Below are 21,356 nucleotides of genomic sequence, written 5' to 3'. Positions count from 1 at the left end.
TTTCACCTTCCGGTGTATAACTTTCATTTTGAGTTCAGAAGTAGAGTCACATTGGACTCAAAATGTTAATGTTTTCCTTTCCACAGACTCTGCCAGACGGTTTTCCTAGCACTTACTGTTTTCATTTCTCATTTTATGATGGATTTCCAGCTCTATCACTTAATCTGATATCTCATTATATCACTTCTCTTTAGCCCTCGTTCATGCATTACTTATTTTCTTTTCAGCTTCATCATACTTCAGTTGGCTAAAACCAATGATTATTCCTGACAGCTTCCCCATCTATGTGGCTCACTATTACATTGGGCAATGCATTCACCCACTAATGCACTGGGGGAGCTCTGACCATGTTTCATTTTATCAAAATTATCCTAATTTGTGCAGTTAATTTTCCGGGACTCATTATTTCAAAATAAAATAAAATATGGTGTGAGTGAGAGGAAAAATCACAACTTTTGAAAATTGTTTCATTCGAACCTTCATTGATTTGACCCCGTTTTTGGATACGTCAACCTTAGGATGTCTTGCATGCATATTATATTGCACATTCCGTGCGAAGTTTGCACATTCTCCCCGTGTCTGCGAGGGTTTCACCCTCCACAACCTAAAGATGTGCAGGTTAGGTGGTCTGGCCACGCAAAATTGCCCCTTAATTGGAAAAACAATAATTGGGTACTCTAAATTCATTTTAAAACATTTTGAAAATGTTATTGCCCATTAAACAAAAGTCATCCACATTTAAATGTACTCTTGAAAAAATACAGGGGTAAGGGAACAGGAGTCGGCCATTTAGCTTTTCAAGTGTATTCCTCCAGTCATTCAAATCATGACGAATCTGCCTCTTAACTCCTTTTTACTCAACCTTGCGATGTAACTATTGGCTAACAAAAATCGTATCCATCTCAGCTTGACAATTGAGTTCATCCAACTTCAAACGTTTTCTGGGAAAGAAAGTTCCAGATTTCAACTATACTATATGTGAAAGAAGTGCTTTGTAACAACATCCAACGGTGGCCAAGCTCTAATTTTAATTTTATACTCACTATTTACCCTATCACAGTGGTTAGCACTGCTGCTTCAGCGCCAGAGACCTGGGTTCAATTCCAGCCTTGGGTGACTGTCTGTGTGGAGTTTGCGCTTTCTCCCCGTGTCGATGTGGGTTTACTCCCGGGGCCAGCGCCGGCTCTAGGGTTGCTGGCGCCCCGGGCAAGCTGAACTTCGGCGCCCTTGGGGGGGGCGGGGCCGGGGGCGGGGGGGGGGGGCGGGGCCGGGGCCGAGGGGGGGGCGGGGCTGGGGCCGAGGGGGGGGGCGAGCGGGGGGGCGGGGCGGGGCCGAGGGGGGCGGGGCCGGGGCCGGGGCCGAGGGGGGGGGGCGCGGGGGGGGGGGGGGGGGGGGGGGGGGGCGAGGCCGAGGAGAGGCGGGGGGGCGAGGCCGAGGAGGGGCGGGGGTGGCGGACCCGAGGGGGGTCATCCAAATAATCTGCTATTGTGGGGGGAGAAAACAGCAAACTACCCTTCTTTGAACCATCTAGTTCTAACCCTGTTTCACAGGTATGGAAATTCCAGGATTCCAGATGATGGTCCCACTCCCAGACCAGAGAATACATAGACAGGAGTTGACACTGAATGTTTCACTGTCTTTCACGTATAAATTATAACAACCAACTCTTGGACTAAGATCTCACAGGTTGTTCCCCTGGCAATGAAGGAAATTACTGAGAGTAAATAACTGCAAATGGAAATAGTCAACTCCCACCATTCACGGGAATTCCACTCCCACTAGATCTCAAGGTTAAATTGCAAATGGTGAACACAGTTTATAATGGGACGGAATTGAAAAGGCTCAAGGCAAAGTAAGCACAGGGTGGAGAAGCACGCAGTCAAGGGTAAGAGCAAATACCTTCAGATGGGAGGGGGGTGGGAAGAGAGATGTGAAAGAGAGAATAAACAGGACTTCTTTCCTCAGTGAACTGGGTCGTGCACAAATCCAAGAGACAACCAATGTGGTTTGAATTAGCACAAAACCATTGCAGTTAATTGTTCCCTGTTGCATTCTCCATGTCGTCACATTCTCACAATCCTGTTGTTCTACGGTCTATCATTCCTGTTTACGAACCACCATGTGATTCCTCCGCACTCCATCATTCACTGATCTGATCATCGTAGCAGTGAAAAGGAGACAAATATTGACAGGATAAATTAGGTTACTTTCTTTTACTTCATGCCTGCAACTGCCTGACTCCAGGAAATATCCACAGTACACATCAAAATGTTATTATTACTGCATGCTTTCGGCACATTTAATGTGGGTTACACATTATCTGACCTCACTGGCTCCATCCTCCCCGGTTACACACTGTCTGATCTCACTGGCTCCATCCTCCCCGGGTTACACACTGTCTGATCTCACTGGCTCCATCCTCCCCGGGTTACACACTGTCTGATCTCACTGGCTCCATCCTCCCCGGGTTACACACTGTCTGATCTCACTGGCTCCATCCTCCCCGGGTTACACACTGTCTGATCTCACTGGCTCCATCCTCCCCGGGTTACACACTGTCTGATCTCACTGGCTCCATCCTCCCCGGGTTACACACTGTCTGATCTCACTGGCTCCATCCTCCCCGGGTTACACACTGTCTGATCTCACTGGCTCCATCCTCCCCGGGTTACACACTGTCTGATCTCACCGGCTCCAACCCCGCGGACCCGAAGAGGGGGCGGACCCGAGGGCGGGGCGGGGGGGGCGGACCCGAGGGCGGGGCGGGGGGCAGACCCGAGGGCGGGGCGGGGGGGACTGAGGGGGGGGGGTGGACCGAGCCGGGGGGCCGCCCTGGGGGCGGGCGGCCACCGCGCATGCGCTGGTTGGCACCGGCCCAACTGCGCATGCGCGGGACCCGAGTCTCTGGCGCCCCCGAGCACATAGCGCCCCGGGCGACAGCCCGAGTTGCCGGTGCCTTGAGCCGGCCCTGCCCGGGGCTCCCATTTCCTCCCACAGTCCAAAGAATTGCAGGTGATGTGGATTGGCCATGCTAAATTGCCCCTTTGGGCTGGATTCTTCCGCCCCACCTGCCGCAAGATAGCCACTGGCGGGACACGGACCATGAGCGAGAAGTTCCGGTCGCTGGGCATATACGGCTGGAGAATCCTGGCCACGGTGTCCAGGGACGTGCAGGTTAGTTGAGGTTATGGGGTTACATGGATAGGACGGTGGAGTGGACGTAGGCAGGGAGCTCTTTCAGAGGGTCGGTGCAGACTTGATGGGCTGAATGGCCTCCTTCTGCACTGCAGGAATTCTATGATTCTATCAACTCACTTAATCTAATCAAACAGCTCAATTTGACCACCTCTTAATCTTCGATACGCAAAAGACGAGAAACCTAGACCAGAATTTTCTAGCCCTTCCTGCCGGCGGGATCCTCCAGTCCTGCCAAAGGCTACCCCCACCCCACAGTGAATTCCCTGGCAGTGCAGCTGGTGAGCAATGCAGTTGCCCACTGCCTTTGATGGGACTGGATGATCCCACTGGCAGCCAATGGCGAGTCGCCTGCACCACGGGTAAACACGCCGCAGAGGGGGACGGGAACTCCCGGTCCCAAGTCTAGGCAACCTGGTCTCACAATTTAATTTGCTCATCCCCAGTCTAATTCTCTCGTGAAATTGCACAGTAAAACCTCCAAGGCCAATATATTCTTCCTGAGGTACAGTGCCCCAGACTGAACTTAGTGTTCTAAATGGAGTCTAATTATAACTTTATATAAATGTAACATTGCTTCCATGTCATATTATTCCAGTCTTCTTGTGATAAAAAACAAAGTTCCACTCATGTTTTTAATTATTCTTTTGGACCTGCTTACCACCTTTTGATGATTTCTGGCCTTGGACCCCTAAATCTCTTTGCCTCTCCACAATTCCATTTATCTCCCCAGTTGTAAATATTCTATAAAGCTGAGGTCCCATACTGACCCCTGGAATTACCATTCCCACATTCTGCCAATTTGGAGTACATACCTATTACCTCTATTTTTTGTCCTGAATCTCCTAACCATTCTTCTAACCATGTTCAATATGATTTCCCCCAATTCCCACCCTGGATGTGGAACCTTACTGATTATGAATGATATCCATAGATGTGCCTTGTTCTACCACGTTAGTGATGTCTTCAGATAATTCAGCTAGTTATCTTTTTGAGACAATGTTCTGATTCTTAGCTGCCCAATTCGGCCCCAGTTCTGATTAGATATACATAGTCCACTTATTCAAGGTAAATACAGGGATTGCGCTACTGGTTGAGCATGAATTCAGAGATTCTTGTCTGCTTAGGCATTGAAAACTTTTATCTCATTGGCCACCGCGAATTTGTCAGCAGCAGGTCAACAGTCAAAGCTGGAGCATGTTGATGTAGATTCACGAATAGCAAGAGGTTATTGCTCCCATTTACTTCCCGTTCTTGGCATAGTTAAAATAATTCTTCCAGCTTCCAAATAGCTAGTTGTCTTTCTGCACAATTACAGAATACCTCTTCTACGGATTTGAATGTCTTATGCGATCTTGATTGCAAACAACCAAGGAAAGAAAGAACTTGCATTTATGTGGAACCTTTCATGACCTCAGGGTGTTCTAAAGCACTCTGCAGCCAATTAAGTGCATTGGAAGTGTAGTCACTGTTATAATGTGCGGAAAGGCAGCAAGCAGCCAGATGGTGCACAGCAAGACCCACAAATAACCACGAGATAATAACTAGATATTCTGATTTGGTGACGTTAGTTGAGGGATACATATAGGTCAGATCTTCCCTGCTCTTTGAATAGTGCCACGGGATTTATTACATTTGCCCGAGACAAAAGAAGGAACTTCACTCAGAGAAATGTAGGTGCGTGCAGTTACCTAGCATCACAACCAATACAGTTCACAAAGCATTACATTCATTTCACCAAATTGTTATTAATTTTCTATTTAGATCTCCATTTCACCCCTCCCCCCCCCCCCCCCCCCCCCCATTCTGAGGCAGGTGTCATGAATTAAATACCACTTGCATGAGCATTGCAGCTTTCCACTACCTTATTTGAGCACTGAGGCATCACAATATCAACATATCCAAAGTTGTCAGACATGTATATTTTTCAACAAGGATTTTGTTGAAAATCAGGTACAAGTTGTTACGGTTCCCCTTCTGCCAATGTCAGTGGGTGAGCGTCATGTAAAATTCCTCAGGTGGTCCTCCTACTACCCTCTGGCTCAACCCCGATCTGTACTCAATTCTATGTGGGCTTGATTAGGCTTATTGCCTACATAAGGGCCACTTCCAATCCCGACTCAATTTTGAAGTTCAAGAGGCAGAGGGGAAACCGAACAGGTGGTACTGCTATGCTCGGACCTCGCGTGAAAAGGGGATGCCTCCCTTAACTTTCCCTTTTCTCGATCGTGTGCTATGTCCTACCAGGTTTATCCACTTTGGTTTCTCTCTTCCATCCCCCCACTCCCCACCTCTCAATCAATAACCCGCTCTCCCCACCATCCTCGGCCTCAACACCCCTCTGCACATAGTTGGTTTTGGACTCCAGGACTTTGATTCTGGGGACTGATTTTAGGCCCAATTCTGACCACTGCTTCCACTGATGCTGTTGGGACTGCAGAGCTGCCAGCAATCATATTTGATTGTAGCTCTCTGATTAAGCATTTCTGCCTGAGCAAGAGGCAGCGTCCTGTTTCCAGCCACCTAACCATCCTCAAGAGTGTTAAACTGCTGAGGGGCTGCTGTGATTGGAAGAGATGCATTTCCTGTCAATTCTATGAGTGACGGGATGAGAAACCCCACCATTCGAAAAATCCTGCCCCAGGTGTGTGAACCGAATAATTTTTAAAAACATTTATTCTTAGGATGTGGGCTTCATTGGCTAGGCCGGCATTTATTGTCCACCCCCAGTTGCACTTGAGAAGATGGTGATGAGCAGCCTTCTTGAAACACTGCAGTCTGTGTTGTGTAGGTACACCTACAGTACTGTTAGGAACAGCGTTGCAGGATTTGGACCCAGCGACAGTGAAGGAACGGTGATATATTGCCAAGTCAGGATGGGGAGTGACTTGGAGGGGAACCTCCAGGTGGTGGTGTTCCCATGTGTCTGCTGTCCTTGTCCTACTAGATGGTATGGGACACTGAGATCGATTACAGCAACTCTTCTCCCACGTTAGGGTTAGACAACGATAGTTATGAAATTCTCCTGCGACCGTTGAAAATCCCCGTGCCAATTTCATAATTCATATTCATAACCTCTATTGCCCTTGCAAACAAAACCCCAATCCCCATTTCAGAAAGAAACAGTTTCTGTCGAGATTTATTCCACCCAGTAGACCCCACCCCAAAACGGAAATGACTGGGACAAATAACAACATTCCAGATCAATTTATTGCATAAATGTTCGATTGAAAAACTGATCTGTTGAAGTTCCCGATCAATTTGATTTTTGTCATTGAATTTTTTTCTGTCTATCCCACTTCAGAAATCTGCTTACTCACCAAAGGACGGCGTACGGCCAGTGTGAAAGCTGACACATACTGTCGACTCTACTCTCTCTCTGTGGACCATTTCAACGAAGTGCTGGAGCAATACCCAATGATGCGAAGAGCATTTGAAACTGTGGCAATTGACAGACTGAACAGAATTGGTATGTTCATTTACTTTGTGCTGCTATTGCACCAACCGTGATCGTAGGTAAACTGTTAAATTCTACAATGTGCAAATACGTCACTTAAAAACAGAAATAATGGTAACAACAGATAATTTTTTTTTCCCTGTGCCAATTTTATAATTGATATTCATGCCCTCCATTCTCTTTGCAAACAAAATATTTCTGAAAAGGTAATTACATTGATGTTTAGTTCTATGCATCATGGTCAAGAACAGTTTTTGAAAACATTGCCATTGCTTAGAAATGTCTAAAATCTCTGTTTTGCATTTTATTTTTTGTTTCAACTTTGCATCTTCCTCTGAGCTTGCAAGCTGCTGAAAAGCCTCAGTTGTTTCTTTGAGTCACTCTGCCCTTTGTTTTCCTGTTGCACAGAGGACATGGATGTTCTACACAATTTCATAGGAGCTGTGTGGATTGGAGTGGAGGAGGTTTTACTGTTTAGTACTTTGATGTCTGCTCTAATGCACAGCAACTCCATGTACACAGTCACTGTCACTAGTCGTACAGTAATTGCCCAATTTCTAAAGCATTCCCCTATTTCAGAAGCTCCTGCTATTATTGATGACAAATAATAAATTAATAACCTAAGTTGCCATTCTCTTTCTAAATTTGCAAATTACTACATCATTCAAAAGCCTAACTCAAAGTTTTCAACATTTACTTCCTCAGATATTTTTATTCACGCCTCCCCTTACCATTCTTTCGCTTATATGTTCCTCTTTGACTTGCTTGTCACTGTTAATCCATTGGGCAGAAATGGAGGATAGTATTTAATCAGGCAGGAACCTGAGGGGTGGGGTCCTTCCATCCTCCAGCCAGGGCGTGAAGCCCCATGGATAGCCTTCCTAACCCGCTGCCAATTAAGTCCTTTACATGAACAATTAATGCCAATTTAAGGGCTTCATCCTGCCGCCACCCAAATTAACTCGTGTGAGAACCATGACCAGCAATCACAGGCAAGGTTCTTGATCCTGTAAAAACTGTAAAACGGAGAAATAAGAATATTGGTCTGAACTGTATTTTCCTTCTGAGTGGCACTTAATTCGATGGTCCTTCCCCAGAGGAGTCCCGGAGCCCCCGCCGGCTGGAGAGCCAGCAGGTGAGACTTCTCCCCCCACTCCACCCCCACCCCAATCAGAATCAGCTCCATTAAATGCAGCTCTTTTTGCTTTACTGAAATTTTTGAGTTGCTTACAGGAAATATGTTCCAAATAACTGTCATTTTATGCATGGACACTGAGATAATTTGCTGTATTTGATGCTTCCAGAGCTAAAATTTGGTGTAATAGGGAGTGCATCTTGAAAATGTGGGCACAAGTCCAATTCATAGCCCCCAGGAATTGATATCCATTTTAGCCTCTGGAATTTTCTTCCCTAATGGAAAGTTCTGAGGGCTAACCATGTGGAGCATGTCCAAATTTCCCATCTGTGCCACAGTCATGGAAAGTTTAACACGGGGATGCTGATCAAAAATAAATACTTACACATGTTTCACAGAACCAAAGGTATCTATTCAGAAACTCCTGCTACAAAGCATAGAACACAGTCAATGCTTATGTTTTAAGTTCTTAGAACAGCAAAAGATTGAGTGAGAATGAAACGCTGGACAAGTGGAGTAGCAGCAATTTGCTGTCCATACACTTAGAAATGAGAGTTCTTCTGCAAGCTATTGAATTCTCGAAAATGTCAAAAGGAAAATGTTTTGGAGAAGGTTGACACTGTTTCATTGTAGTGAACCTCTCTGTGCTTTGATAAGACCTGTTGGGGACCGTTAATATGTAAAGAAGAGATCAGAACACCCAGCAGTTAACTATACCACAAGATTTCATGTTGTTAAACAAGATAAAGTTATTGTGTATGAAGAAAAATGAAACAAAGTAAGCTCTGTTAACTTAACACTGTAGCTTATAACAACATATGCTATGAACCCATTTTCACCTTTTACAAACAAATTAGTATACCTTCAACACAGTCATTTATTCAGCAACCCATATGAATAAATGAACTGAATGATCCATCAACTTTCTGGGGGTTACCGTTGACCAGAACCTGAACTGGACCAACCATATAAATACTGTGGCTACAAGAGCAGATCAGAGGCTGGGAATTATGCAGAGAGTAATTAATCTTCTGACTCCCCAAATCCAGCCCACCTTCTACAAGTCAGGAGTATGATGGAATACTCTCCATTTGCCTGGGTGAGTGTGGCTCCAACAATACTCGAGTAGCTCAACACCATTCAGCACATAACAGCCTGCTTAATTGGCAACCCATCCACCACCTTCAACATTCACTCCCTCCACCACCGACAAACAATGATTTAAATAGAAACAAGTTGACTGAAACCTACAACTTCACTAGATGTACTGCAGGAATTCACCGAGGCTCCTTAAACAGCACCTTCCAAACCCACAACCTCAACCATCTAGAAGGGCAGCAGGTGTATGGGAACACCGCCATCACATACCCGCCTGACTTGGAACTATATTTCCATTTTTGCACTGCCTCTGGGTCAAAATCCTGGAACTACCTTCGAAACAGCACTGTAGGTGTTCCTACACCACATGGACTGCTGTGGTGCAAGTAGGCACTTTCTCAAAAGCAATTAGGATGAGCAATAACTGTGAATTTAGCCATAGGTACCCCCATCTCACGAACAATTCAAAAATATACATTGCTAATGGATGTAACTGTCCTCTCTCCAGTGTCCCTGGCTTCGTTATAATCTTAGAGATGGATTATTCATTGTTCACGTTTTTTCATTATCAACTCTGTCCTTGAAAGTCAAACATCTTTTACCTTTACAGGCTTTTTTGAGTTGCATTTTCATCAGCGTTGTTCCAACCAGTTTCTCAAACAGACACTCCCATTCTCTGCAGAGAAAACTTTAATTCCAAAAACTACAAGTTATATTCTAAATCATATGAACTATGAACTAGATATTCATGAACAGCTTAGTCTCTGGCAGGAATGTTCAAAATGCAACTTGCCAGGCTGCATCATTTCGTTAAATCTGTCACTTTTGAGTAATGTCAGAACAGAAGGAGCTGTGGACAAGATGGTGGCACACATAAGAAGTAGCCCGATCTCCATTAGAAATTCCCTATATTAAAAGAAAGCCATCAGTCCTCCAACCAAGGCTCAGGATTTTTGCCCTCAGTAGCCAGTAGTATATACAGGGCCGGCTCAAGGCACCGGCAACTCGGGCAGTCGCCCGGGCGCCATGTGCTAGGGGGCGCCAGAGACTCGGGTCCCGCGCATGCGCAGTTGGGCCGGTGCCAACCAGCGCATGCGCGGTGACCGCCCTCCCCCAGGGCGGCCCCCCTCGGGTCCGCCCCCCCCCTCGGGTCCGCCCCCCCCTCGGGTCCGCCCCCCCCTCGGGTCCGCCCCCCCCCCCCTCGGGTCCGCCCCTCGGGTCCCCCCGCCCCCCTCGGCCCCGCCCCCGCCCCCCCCCCCCTCGCCACCCCCCCCCCCCCCCCCCCCCCCCCCCCCCCCCCACAAGGGCGCCGAAGTTCAGCTTGCCCGGAGCGCCAGCAACCCTAGGGCCGGCGCTGAGTATATATCTTGCAAATTGACCAATGAATTTATGTTATTTTTTATTTTAATGACTGTTGTTGTGTTAATGCATGTAGTTATTTTTTAATGATTTGAATAGTAATCAAAAGATCAGCTAAACATTATCATGGAAAGGAAACAAGTTGGTTAAAACCTACAACTTAGGGCAGCATGTGGTGCAGTGGATAGCACTAGGACTGTGGCGCTGAGGACCCGGGTTCAAATCCCGGACCTGGGTCAGTGTCCGTGTGGAGTTTGCACATTCTCCCCACTAGGAATTGTCCTCCACTAGGTCAGTGTGGGGATATTAGGGTACCCCACCAGAAAGAAATCTAAAATCCATCCATTGACCTCTTTATAATCTGAGACTGCCTCCTCAAAGGTTTATATTGGATAGTGACTAATGCCTCCTCAAAGGTTTATAATTGGATAGTGACTTATTGACCTAACTTTGTTTGAATCTCAAGTCTAACTAGCTTACATTCATCTGATCCACAAATCAACCCGATAATTATGAGTAAGAAAGACCGCTTGGTTCTCTTAACTTTTCATTGAGAAACACTCCTCAGTTCTCCCATCACTTACCTTATTCCATGATTTTCCCCTTCACTATTCATCCCCAATTCCATTCCATGTATTCATCACTTTGAAGAACTGACTGATATCAGTATGAAACTTGATTTTTAAAAGGATGCATCTGTATCCTCTTGTTCCATTCTCATGGTTTAACATGAAACAATTTTCCACATCTACCTTTGCAATACTATTCACTATTTGACACCTTTATAAGATTTTCACTTGTCACTTCTTTTCAAAACTAAACATCCTAAGTTGTTCCAATCTTTTCATAGACTTTAGTCCTCTGATGTCTTGTTAGTCTTCCCTGAACTTCCTTCAGAATTTGAAGGTTTCTCTTATTCCTCAATAACCAGAACTTGACTCTGTAGTCAGGGTGTGATTTGACCAAAGGACAGTGCTGTTTGAGCATGATTAGCCCAAATCCTGATGATTGTTTTTGCTATAGAGTTCAGCATTCAATTTGCTTCATTTGTTTCTAATTTACTATAGTTGAACACGTTGAGCACCAAGTCTACTAAATTCCCAGATTCCTTTTCAGCTTCTTCCTAAGCAACAGAGTACTTCTGTCACCAATTTTTCGTTCCTTGTGCAGTACATTTTGGATTTCATCTGTTTTTGTTCCTCCACCTATTTATTTTTCCAACTCATTTTGCAGTTCTGAGCTACCTACTCAAAACCGATTGTCCCGCCAGATTTGGCACAATCCGGGCTTTTCACAGTAACTTCATTGCAGTGTTAATGTGAGCCTACTTGTGACAATAAAAGATTATTATTATTATTATCTCCTTTGGCTCCAAGAGGAGCTGTGTTGTGGTCTCCCTGAACTGGGAGATCAGTGGGATCTCTGGGATCAGTGGGACCTGATGCAATTTTGGAGCCTCCAGGCATGTTCTCTTTACGCACAAGTAGTCACTGGATCATGATCGCCACTCCCCAGATGTGGGGAATAGTGGGGTGGCGGTGGGGGGGGCGGAAATGTGATCTCTTTCTGGGGTGGTCAACCTCTTCTAAAATCTTCAGTGATGCATCCCGACACTGCTGAAAGTGCCACTGCTGGAGGGCTTGAGCCTGTCAATTTCAGCAGTGATAGTGCAGAATGTTACAGCTGATGCAATCCTTCTATAATGTCGGCAGGTGTTTTTAACCCTGATGAATTGCTAAGTGTGGATAACTATCTACCGAGTTAGTATGGAGTGTAAAAACATTTGAACTTGCATTTCTCCTGTCGGTCACTGAAAATTCAATATGTAACTGCAGTTCTTCTTTCTTGTGCTTTCCAAGCTGAGGTGAGTCTGTTATCTTGATTTCTCACTCTTCTAGAGAGCTTATCTGTTCCTTAGCTGCAGGCTCCTGGTCCCTCTACTATGCTTATGGCACCTGCCCCTTTTTTTTTCTCAATTCAACCAAGCTCCTGTTGCATTGAGGGCTGAGAAAATAGTTAGATGCAAATTCCCAGTGCTTTCTGCTGCTAAAAGGCCACAAAGATCACAGTTATCCTGCTCGGCAGTAAATTACTTTTTGCTGCACTTGCTTCAGCAAAGCCCCAGACTCAAATTGCAATTGGTTCCTTTCTGCCTTCTTCTTGCAGAATCATTAATCGTCTGACACTATGGGCGCGATTCTCCGCAAATGCGGAGAGTCATAAAGGCTGCCGTGAAACTGGCCGTGTTTCACGGCAGCCTCCGCGCCCCCTCCCGGGACCCGATTCTCCCCCCAGGGCGGGGCTAGCAGCGCGGCCCCGTGAAGGACGGCATCGCGGGCTTAGCGACTGTCACTAAGCCCGCGCGCCAAGCGACACGGCGGCTGACGCGCACGATGACGTCAGCCGCGCATGTGCGGGTTGGACGGTTCCAACCCGCGCATGCGCGGATGACGTCATCACGCAGATGCGTCAAACCCACGCATGCGTGGGCCGTCATGCCCCTCAGCCGCCCCGCGGACTGATCCTGCGGGGCGGCAGAGGAACAAATAGTGCGCGGGTATCGGACCCGCTGCCCGCGATCGGTGCCCACCGATCGCAGGCCCATGCCACCCTTGGCACGACCGTGGTGCTGCCGTGCCAATCGGTGCCATGGTTGTCCGGGACGGCACTTTGCGGCCGTTTTCACGAACGGTGAGAGCAGGTGTGATTGCATTCGTGAAAACGGCTGTAAAGGCCTGGGAACTCGGCCCATCGGCCTGGGGAGAATCGCTGTCCCCGTAAAAAACGGCGAGCAGCGATTCCTGTCGTGGGGCGGCCGGTGGGGGGGGGGGGAGAGAATAGCGGGGCATGGGAAAAATGTCAGGAAGGCCCTCCCGCTATTCTCCGACCCGTCGTGGGCAGCGGAGAATTGCGTTTTGTATCTTCTGTTCTTCAAGTCATTGACAAAGAGAAATTAGGCTGTATTTACAAACAAGGCCACTGGGTTTAAAAGCTCATTGTTTGCTTGTAGTGTGCACAGGTTCAATTTATGATGCAGTTTAGGAAGGAATCTGGCATACCAGTTTAGCTTGCTGCTATGGATACGGCTCTACAGCAGGAAACTATTTGCAATTCAGCCAAAATCACCAAATTAACTGTCTCAGTCAAAGAACTCACCAGGATGTGCAAATATGAAACGTCACACAGATGGTCATCTAAGGTTGGGTTGAAGATTTTTTTGTGGACAGAATAGGCTCAGTTTGAATTGTCACCGGACACTGTACTCATATTTTTGAAGGGGCAGCACGGTAGCATGGTGGTTAGCATAAATGCTTCACAGCTCCAGGGTCCCAGGTTTGATTCCCGGCTGGGTCACTGTCTGTGCGGAGTCTACACGTCCTCCCCGTGTGTGCGTGGGTTTCCTCCGGGTGCTCCGGTTTCCTCCCATAGCCCAAAGATGTGCGGGTTAGGTGGATTGGCCATGCTAAATTGCCCGTAGTGTCCTAAAAAAATAAGGTTGGGTTACGGGTAGAGGGTGGATACGTGGGTTTGAGTAGGGTGATCATTGCTCGGCACAACATCGAGGGCCGAAGGGCCTGTTCTGTGCTGTACTGTTCTATGTTCTATGTTCAACCTGAGGAAGCTTGATGGGGAGGCAGTGGCACCGTGGTATTGCCACTGGACTAGTAAGTCAGAGACCCAGGGTAATGCTCTGGGGACCTGGGTGAATTCAATAAAAATCTGGAATTAGAAGCCTGATGATGACCATGAAACCATTGTCGATTATGATAAAAAACGCATTTGATTCACTAATGCCCTAGAACACAGAACGTAGAACATTACAGCGCAGTACAGGCCCTTCGGCCCTCGATGTTGCGCCGACATGTGAAACCACTCTAAAGCTCATCTATACTATTCCCTTATCATCCATATGTTTATCCAATGACCATTTAAATGCCCTTAATGTTGGCGGGTCCACTACTGTTGCAGGCAGGGCATTCCACGCCCTTACTACTCTCTGAGTAAAGAACCTACCTCTGACATCTGTCCTATATCTATCTCCCCTCAATTTAAAGCTATGTCCCCTCGTGCTAGCCATCACCAGCCGAGGAAAAAAGCTCTCACTGTCCACCCTATCTAATCCTCTGATCATCTTGTATGCCTCAATTAAGTCACCTGTTAACCTTCTTCTCTCTAACGAAAACAGCCTTAAGTCCCTCAGCCTTTCCTCATAAGATCTTGCCTCCATACCAGGCAACATCCTGGTAAATCTCCTCTGCACCCTTTCCAATGCTTCCACATCCTTCCAATAATGCGGTGACCAGAATTGCACGCAATACTCCAAATGCGGCAGCACCATAGTTTTGTACAGCTGCAACATGACCTCAAGGCCATTAGGGAAGGAAATCTGTCACCCTTACCTGGTCTGGCCTATATGTGACTCCAGACCCATAGCAATGTGGTATAGTCTTAATGCCCTCTGAAACAGCCTGGCAAGCCACTAGTCAGTTAGAGATGGGCAACAAATGCTGGCCCAGCCTATGATGCCCACATCCCATGAATGAATAAAAAAACATGTTCGGGAAAAGTTGAAATTCACTGCTCCCATCACACCTACAAGTGCCCAGAAAAGGCGTTACAGATCCCATCTAAAATTCCAGAGATGGGTTAATTTAAATAGTGAGAATGGATCACCCCCACATGTGAGGGTGCATGTCGGAATGTGCCAGTAATTGTTGGGGCAAGATATCAAATCACGATATAGTGTGCAATAACCTCATGGTTTGGCACAAAACTAGAACCCAAAGGTTGTGAGTTCAGATCCGACCATAAGCAGTTCAGTCAAGTCTGATAATCTGTGGCTATCATCAAGAAATATTCAATTCTCTTAAAAGCAAAACTGGTTCACTGATTCCTTTGGTGTGTGTAGCCGACTAGTCCTACCCAATCTGGCTGACTCCCATACTGATTCTCAATGCTCTTAATGCAACAGGGAATGAGAAGAAAATACTGCTTCCCCAACATTGCCCATATGTGCTGTTAGGCGAATTGGACATTCTTAATTCTCCACCCGTGTACCCTTACAAGCGCCGGAATGTGATGTCTAGGGGCTTGACACAGTAACTTCATTGCTGTGTTAAAATGTCAGCCTCCTTGGGATAATAAAGATCATTATTATTATTATGACCTGAAGAACAAATAAATAAATAAAATAGCATTAGCAGAACCAGTTGTAATGCAGAAGCATTTTTGTATTCAACCAGAACTTAGGGTTATAGAAGTATAGAAAGTTTACCACGCAGAATGAGCCGAGCATACAGCAGTGAAGGAGCCTCAGACTTTGCAATTGTCAAACAGGTTTGAGGTGCTCATAACCTTTATGGGACGGAAGCAAGGTCTGCAAAGTGGATGGGCAGTCTGCCATGGCAACATGGTACAGGAAGCTATTCAAGTGTGGGGAGAAAACAGTAATGTAGTGGTTGTAGGCAACAGTATAGTGAGGGCGATTGATGTTTTCTCTGTGAAAAAGAGCGAGAGTCCAGAAGGCTGTGATGCCTGCCCAGTGCTAGGGTTTAGGACATTTGCTCAGGGCTGGAGAGGAACGTGCAGTGGGAGGAGGAGAATTCAGTCATCATGGTCCATGTATGTACCAACAACATAGGCAGAACAAGGAAAGAGGTCCTGCATTGTCAGTTTTCAAAGCTAGGTAACAAATCAAGAAACAGAACCACAAAAGTAATAGAACATAGAACAGTACAGCACAGAACAGGCCCTTCGGCCCTCGATGTTGTGCCGAGCAATGATCACCCTACAAGCCAACGTATCCATCCTATACCAGTAACCCAACAACCCCCCCCCCCCCATTAACCTTATTTTTTAGGACACTAAGGGCAATTTAGCATGGCCAATCCACCTAACCCGCACATCTTTGGACTGTGGGAGGAAACCGGAGCACCCGGAGGAAACCCACGCACACACGGGGAGGACGTGCAGACTCCGCACAGACAGTGACCCAGCCGGGAATCGAACCTGGGACCCTGGAGCTGTGAAGCATTTATGCTAACCACCATGCTACTGTGCTGCCCATAAAATAATTTATAATTAATAATAATAATCTTTATTGTCACAAGTTGGCTTACATTGCAGTGAAGTTACTGTGAAAAGCCCCTAGTCGCCACATTCCAGCATCTGTTCACGTACACAAAGGGAGAATTCAGAGTGTCCAAATTACCTAACAGCACATCTTTCGGGACTTGTGGGAGGAAACCGGAGCACCCAGAGGGAACCCACGCAGACACGGGTAGAACTTGCACTGTGCTACCATGCTGCCCTCTGTGCTACCCTGCTGCCCTATGCATTATTGATTAGATGTTACAAACATAAAAAAAAGACAAATTAAATGTTTTGTATCAGAATACACATTCACAACAAGTAAATTAATTAATAATTCACACTGAAGTTAATAAATCTGATCAAAGGATTGCATCCTGAATATTGAAGGGTTTATGATGTTCAAGAATAATAGGAAGCTAGGTAAAGATGGAGGGGTAGCACTGTTAATCAAGGATGGCATTTGTGCAATAGTTAGATATGATCTTGGTTCAAGGGATCAGGGCATAGAGTTGGTTTGGGTGGCGATGAGGAATAGGAGAGGAAAGAAGTTGTGGCAATGGTCTTCAGGCCCCCTTACAGTAACCAAAAGGTGGAACAAAATATGCAATAACAAATATTGGGTGTTTGTAATAAAAGGACAACAATATCCATTGGTTATTTTAATCTGAATTAAACTGGAAAATTTAGATTGGCAGTAGTAGTCTGAATGAGGAGCTTGTAGTTTCTTAAAGGAGCACGCTTTGGAACCAAGCAGCGAGCATGTTATATCTTGGCATTGTGTAATGTGACTGAATTAATTTATGGCCTCAGAGTGAAGGCGCTCCTAGGTAGCAGCGACCACAATATGATTGAATTTTACATCTAGTTGAAAAGGAAAAGAGTGGGTCTAAGACTAGTATTTTAAACTTAAATAAAGGTAATTATGTGGGTATGAAAGCTGAGCTAGCTGAAGTGAACTGGGATAATAATAATAAAAAATAATAATAATAGCCTTTTGTTATCACAAGTATGAAGTTACTGTGAAAAGCCCTTAGTCGCCACATTCCGGCGACTGTTCGGGTAAGCTGGCTTGGGAATTGAACCCGCGCTGCTGGCCTTGTTCTGCATCATAAACCAGCTGTCTAGCCCACTGAGCTGGATACGAGACTAGAGGATAGATCAATAGAGAAGCAGTGATAGATATTTAAGGGGATTTTCAGAATACATATATTCCTACTATAAAGAAAAATTTGAAAAGGAGGACCCGACCATCCATGTTTAACCAAAGAAGATAAGAGAAGTATCAAACTTAAGGAAAAAACATACAACTGTGCAAAGATAAGTGATAGATCTGATGGTTAATCAGAATATAAATAACTGCAGAGAATGAATAAAAGGTTAATCAGGAGAAAGAAATTAGATTCAAGAGGAAGCTAGTTAGAAATGTAAAAATGGATAGCAAGAGATTCAACAGGTATTTAAAAAGGAAAATAGTAAATTAAGTCAGTATCCTCCAGAGAGTGACAATGGGAGTTAATAATCTATAATAAGGTGGATGAAATAACAAATATTTTGCTTCTGTGTTCACTGGAGAGGATACAAGAAACATTCCAGTAATAGCCATAAATCAAGGGTTGGAAGGGAGAGGAGAACTTGGTGAAATTACAATCAGTAGGGAAGGTGTACTGTGCAAACTGATGGAGCTGCAAGTTGATAAGTTTCTGGGTCCTGATGGACTTCATCCTAGGATCTTAAAAGAGGCAGTAAATGCATTGGTGTTAATTTTACAAAATTCATTAGATTCTGGAAAGGTTCCACAGACTGGAAAGTAGCAAATATAACCTGTCTATTATAGAAGGGAGGAGGGCAGAAAACAGGAACTTATAGGCCAGTTAGCTTGACATTTCTTAGAATCAATCATGAAGGAGGTTATATCTGGGCATTTAGAGAAACTCGAGATAATTGGGAAGGGTAGCATAGTTTTGTGAAAGGGATATCATATCTAACAATTTATTGGTGTTCTTTGAAGTAACATGTGCTTTGGATAAAGGTGAGCCTGTAGACTTGCTGCACTTAGATTTCCAAGAAGCACTTGAGAAGGTGCCACATCAAAGATTATTGCAGAAAGTAAAATCTCATAGTGTATGGGGTAAAATATTAGCATGGATAGAAGATTGGCTAGCTGACAAAAAACAGAGAGTATGTTTAATTGGGTCTATTTCTGATTAGCAGGATGTTACAAGTAGAGACTCACATGGGTCTGTTGTAGGACCTCAACTTTTTACAATTTTAGACAATGACTTCAATGAGGGGAGCAAGTGCATGGTAGTTAAATTTGCAGATGAAACAAAGATAGGTAGGAAAGTATATTGTGAGGAGGACATAAGGAGGTTGCAGACAGATATAGATCGGTTGTGTGAGTGGGTAAAACATCTGGCAGATGGAGTAAAATGTGGGAAAATTTGAAGTTGTTCACTTTGGCAGGAAGAATAAAAAAAGACAATATTCCATCAATGGAGAACACCTGCAGAACACTGAGGTGCAGAGGAATCTTAAGTATTTTCATGGATGAGTCACCTGCTGTATGCAGGTACAGCAAGTAATTAAGAAGGCAAATGGAGTGCTATACTTTATTTTGAAAAACACTGAACATAAAAGTAGGGATGTTATGCTCCAATTATATAGGGCATTAGTGAGACCACATCTCAAACATATTGTCTGCAGTTTTGATCTCCCTGGGCGCGATTCTCCGACCCCCACGCCGGGTGGGAGAATCGCGGGAGTGCCGGGCGATACCCGCCACGCCACCCTGGCACCCGCACACGATTCTCCCACCCCCCCCGCCAAAACGGCGTGCTGGGTTTTACGACAGGCTGCTCGGAGAATCGCCGCCCGCCGTTTCTAACGGTCGAGCGGCGATTGTTCGGCCCGGATGGGCCGAGCGCCTGCCCAATCCGACCGGTTCATGCCGGCGCCAACCACACCTGGTCGCTGCTGGCGTGAGCAGCGCGCGAACGGTGCCCACCGATCGGCGGGCCGGAGTCTCTAAAGGATGCACTCTTTTTCCTCCGCCGCCCCGCAAGATCAATCCTCCATGTCTCCATGCCCGCGGGGAGGACGGCAACCGCGCATGCGCGGCTTGGCACTGGCAAACCTGCGCATGCGCGGGTGACGTCATTTAAGAGCCGCCAGCCGCGCAATTTAGGCGGTGCCGCTTTGACACGGGCGCCAAGGACCGGCGCGCAAAATTGTCGTGGCGCCGCTGTTGGCCCCCTGGGGGTGGGAGAATAGGGGGCGAGGAGCGGCCTCCGACGCCGGAGTGAAACACTCCGGTTTTCACTCCACCGTCGGCACTAAGGGCGCGATTCTCCGCTCCCACACAGCATCGGGAAGGCCGTTGTGAACTCGACCGAGTTTCACGATGGCGTGGGAGGCCGCTCCTCGCACCCTATTGTGATTCGTGTCGTGATTCGCCCGGCCCTCCCGCGATTCTCCCACCCGGCGTGGGGAGCGGAGAATCGCGCCAAAGTCTCCCGTTTGGAAAATCGCGCCCAAGCAAGGATGTAAATGCATTGGAGGCGGTTCAGATGAGGTTTACTAGATTGATAACTGGATTGGGCGGGTTGTCTAATGGGAAAGGTGAGACAGACTGGGTTTCTTTCCACTGGAGTTAGGGTGGCACAGTGGTTAACACTGCTGCCTCACAGCTCCAGGGTCCGGTGTTCAATTCCGGCCTCGTGTGACTGTCTGTGTGGAGTTTGCACTTTCTCTCCAGGTTTCCTCTGGGTGCTCCAGTTTCCTCCCACAGTCCAAAGGTGGATTGGCCATGCTAAATTGCCTCTTAATGTCCAAAATGTTAGGTGAGGTTACGGGGATAGGGTGAAGGCGTGGGCTCAAGTAGGGTGCACTTTCCAAGGCCGAATGGTCTCCTTCTCCACTGTAAATTCTATGATTCTAGTGTTTAGAAGATTGAGGAGTGAGTTGCTTGAAGAAAATAAGATCCTGAACGGTCTTGACAAGCTGGACGTGGAAAGGACGATTCCTCTTGTGGTGAGTCCAGAACTAGGAGGCATTGTTTTCAAATAGGGGTCGCCCTTTTATGACAAAGGTGAGGAGAATTTCTTTTCTCTGAGTGTTGTGTGACTTAGGAACTCTACCTCAGAAGGCCGTGGAGGCGGGGTCATTGAATACTTTTAAAGCAGAGGTAGATAAATTCTAGTTGGGCGAGGGAATCAAAGGTTGTCGGAGTTAGGTGGGAATGTAAAACTTGAAACCCAAACAGGTCAGCAATGATCTCATCAAATAGCGAAGCAGGCTCGAGGAGTCAAATGGCCAACATCTTATTTTGTATGTTCATATGGAAAGCAGATTCAAGATTCGTCTGGACAGAGGGATCTGGATGTCCTGTTCATGAATCGCAGAAAGTTGATATACAGGTACAGCATGTAATTAAAAAGGCAAATAGAATGTTAGCGTTTATTGCAAAAGGACTGGAGTTTATAAGTAGAGAAGTATTGTTGCAATTGTATAGGGTGGTTGTGAGACCACATCTGGAGTATTGTGTCCAGCTTTGGTCTCCTTATTTGAGGAAGGATGTGGTGGCATTGGAGGCAGTTCAGAGGAGGTTTACCAGATTGATTCTGGGAATAAAAGGGTTGATATATGAGGAGAGATTAAACAGTTTGGGTTTATACTCACTGGAGTTTAGAATAATGAGAGGGGATCTGATCGAGGTGTATAAAATACTAAATGAGATAGATAAAGTAAACGTAGACCAAATGCTCTCCCTTGTGGGGAAATCTAGAACGAGAGGTCACGAATCTTGGTTTAGAGGCTGTAGATTTAGAATTGAGATGAGGAGGAACTACTTCTTGCAGAGGGTGTTGAATTTGTGGAACTCACTGCCCCATAATGCGGTGGACTCTGAGTCACTAAATGGTTTCAAGAAAGAGAGAGATATATTCTGGATTTTAAAAAACAGGTTAAAGGCATATGTGCAACAGGTGGGGAGTTGGATTTGAGACCAGGAAGAGATCAGCC

At 46.1% G+C, this 21,356-nt stretch overlaps 1 protein-coding gene across 7 annotated transcripts in view; it reads left to right on the top strand.

Moving 5' to 3' along the window:
• LOC119962778 (potassium/sodium hyperpolarization-activated cyclic nucleotide-gated channel 1-like) overlaps positions 1-21,356 on the top strand; it is a 411,953-nt gene that overhangs the window by 364,886 nt on the left and 25,711 nt on the right. For 3 of the 7 annotated variants that reach the window (XM_038790855.1, XM_038790854.1, XM_038790856.1), the window contains exons 7-9: positions 6,500-6,664; positions 12,104-12,108; positions 20,685-20,752. In XM_038790855.1, the coding sequence (XP_038646783.1) occupies positions 6,500-6,664; positions 12,104-12,108; positions 20,685-20,752 (238 nt within the window). The remainder of the gene's footprint in view (positions 1-6,499; positions 6,665-12,103; positions 12,109-20,684; positions 20,753-21,356) is intronic. The other 4 variants (XM_038790858.1, XM_038790857.1, XR_005459958.1 and 1 more) reach the window with 2 other exon arrangements.

Source organism: Scyliorhinus canicula, chromosome 3, assembly GCF_902713615.1.
Source record: "Scyliorhinus canicula chromosome 3, sScyCan1.1, whole genome shotgun sequence".
Taxonomy (NCBI): domain Eukaryota; kingdom Metazoa; phylum Chordata; class Chondrichthyes; order Carcharhiniformes; family Scyliorhinidae; genus Scyliorhinus; species Scyliorhinus canicula.
This window is presented reverse-complemented; position numbering and strand designations above follow the sequence as displayed.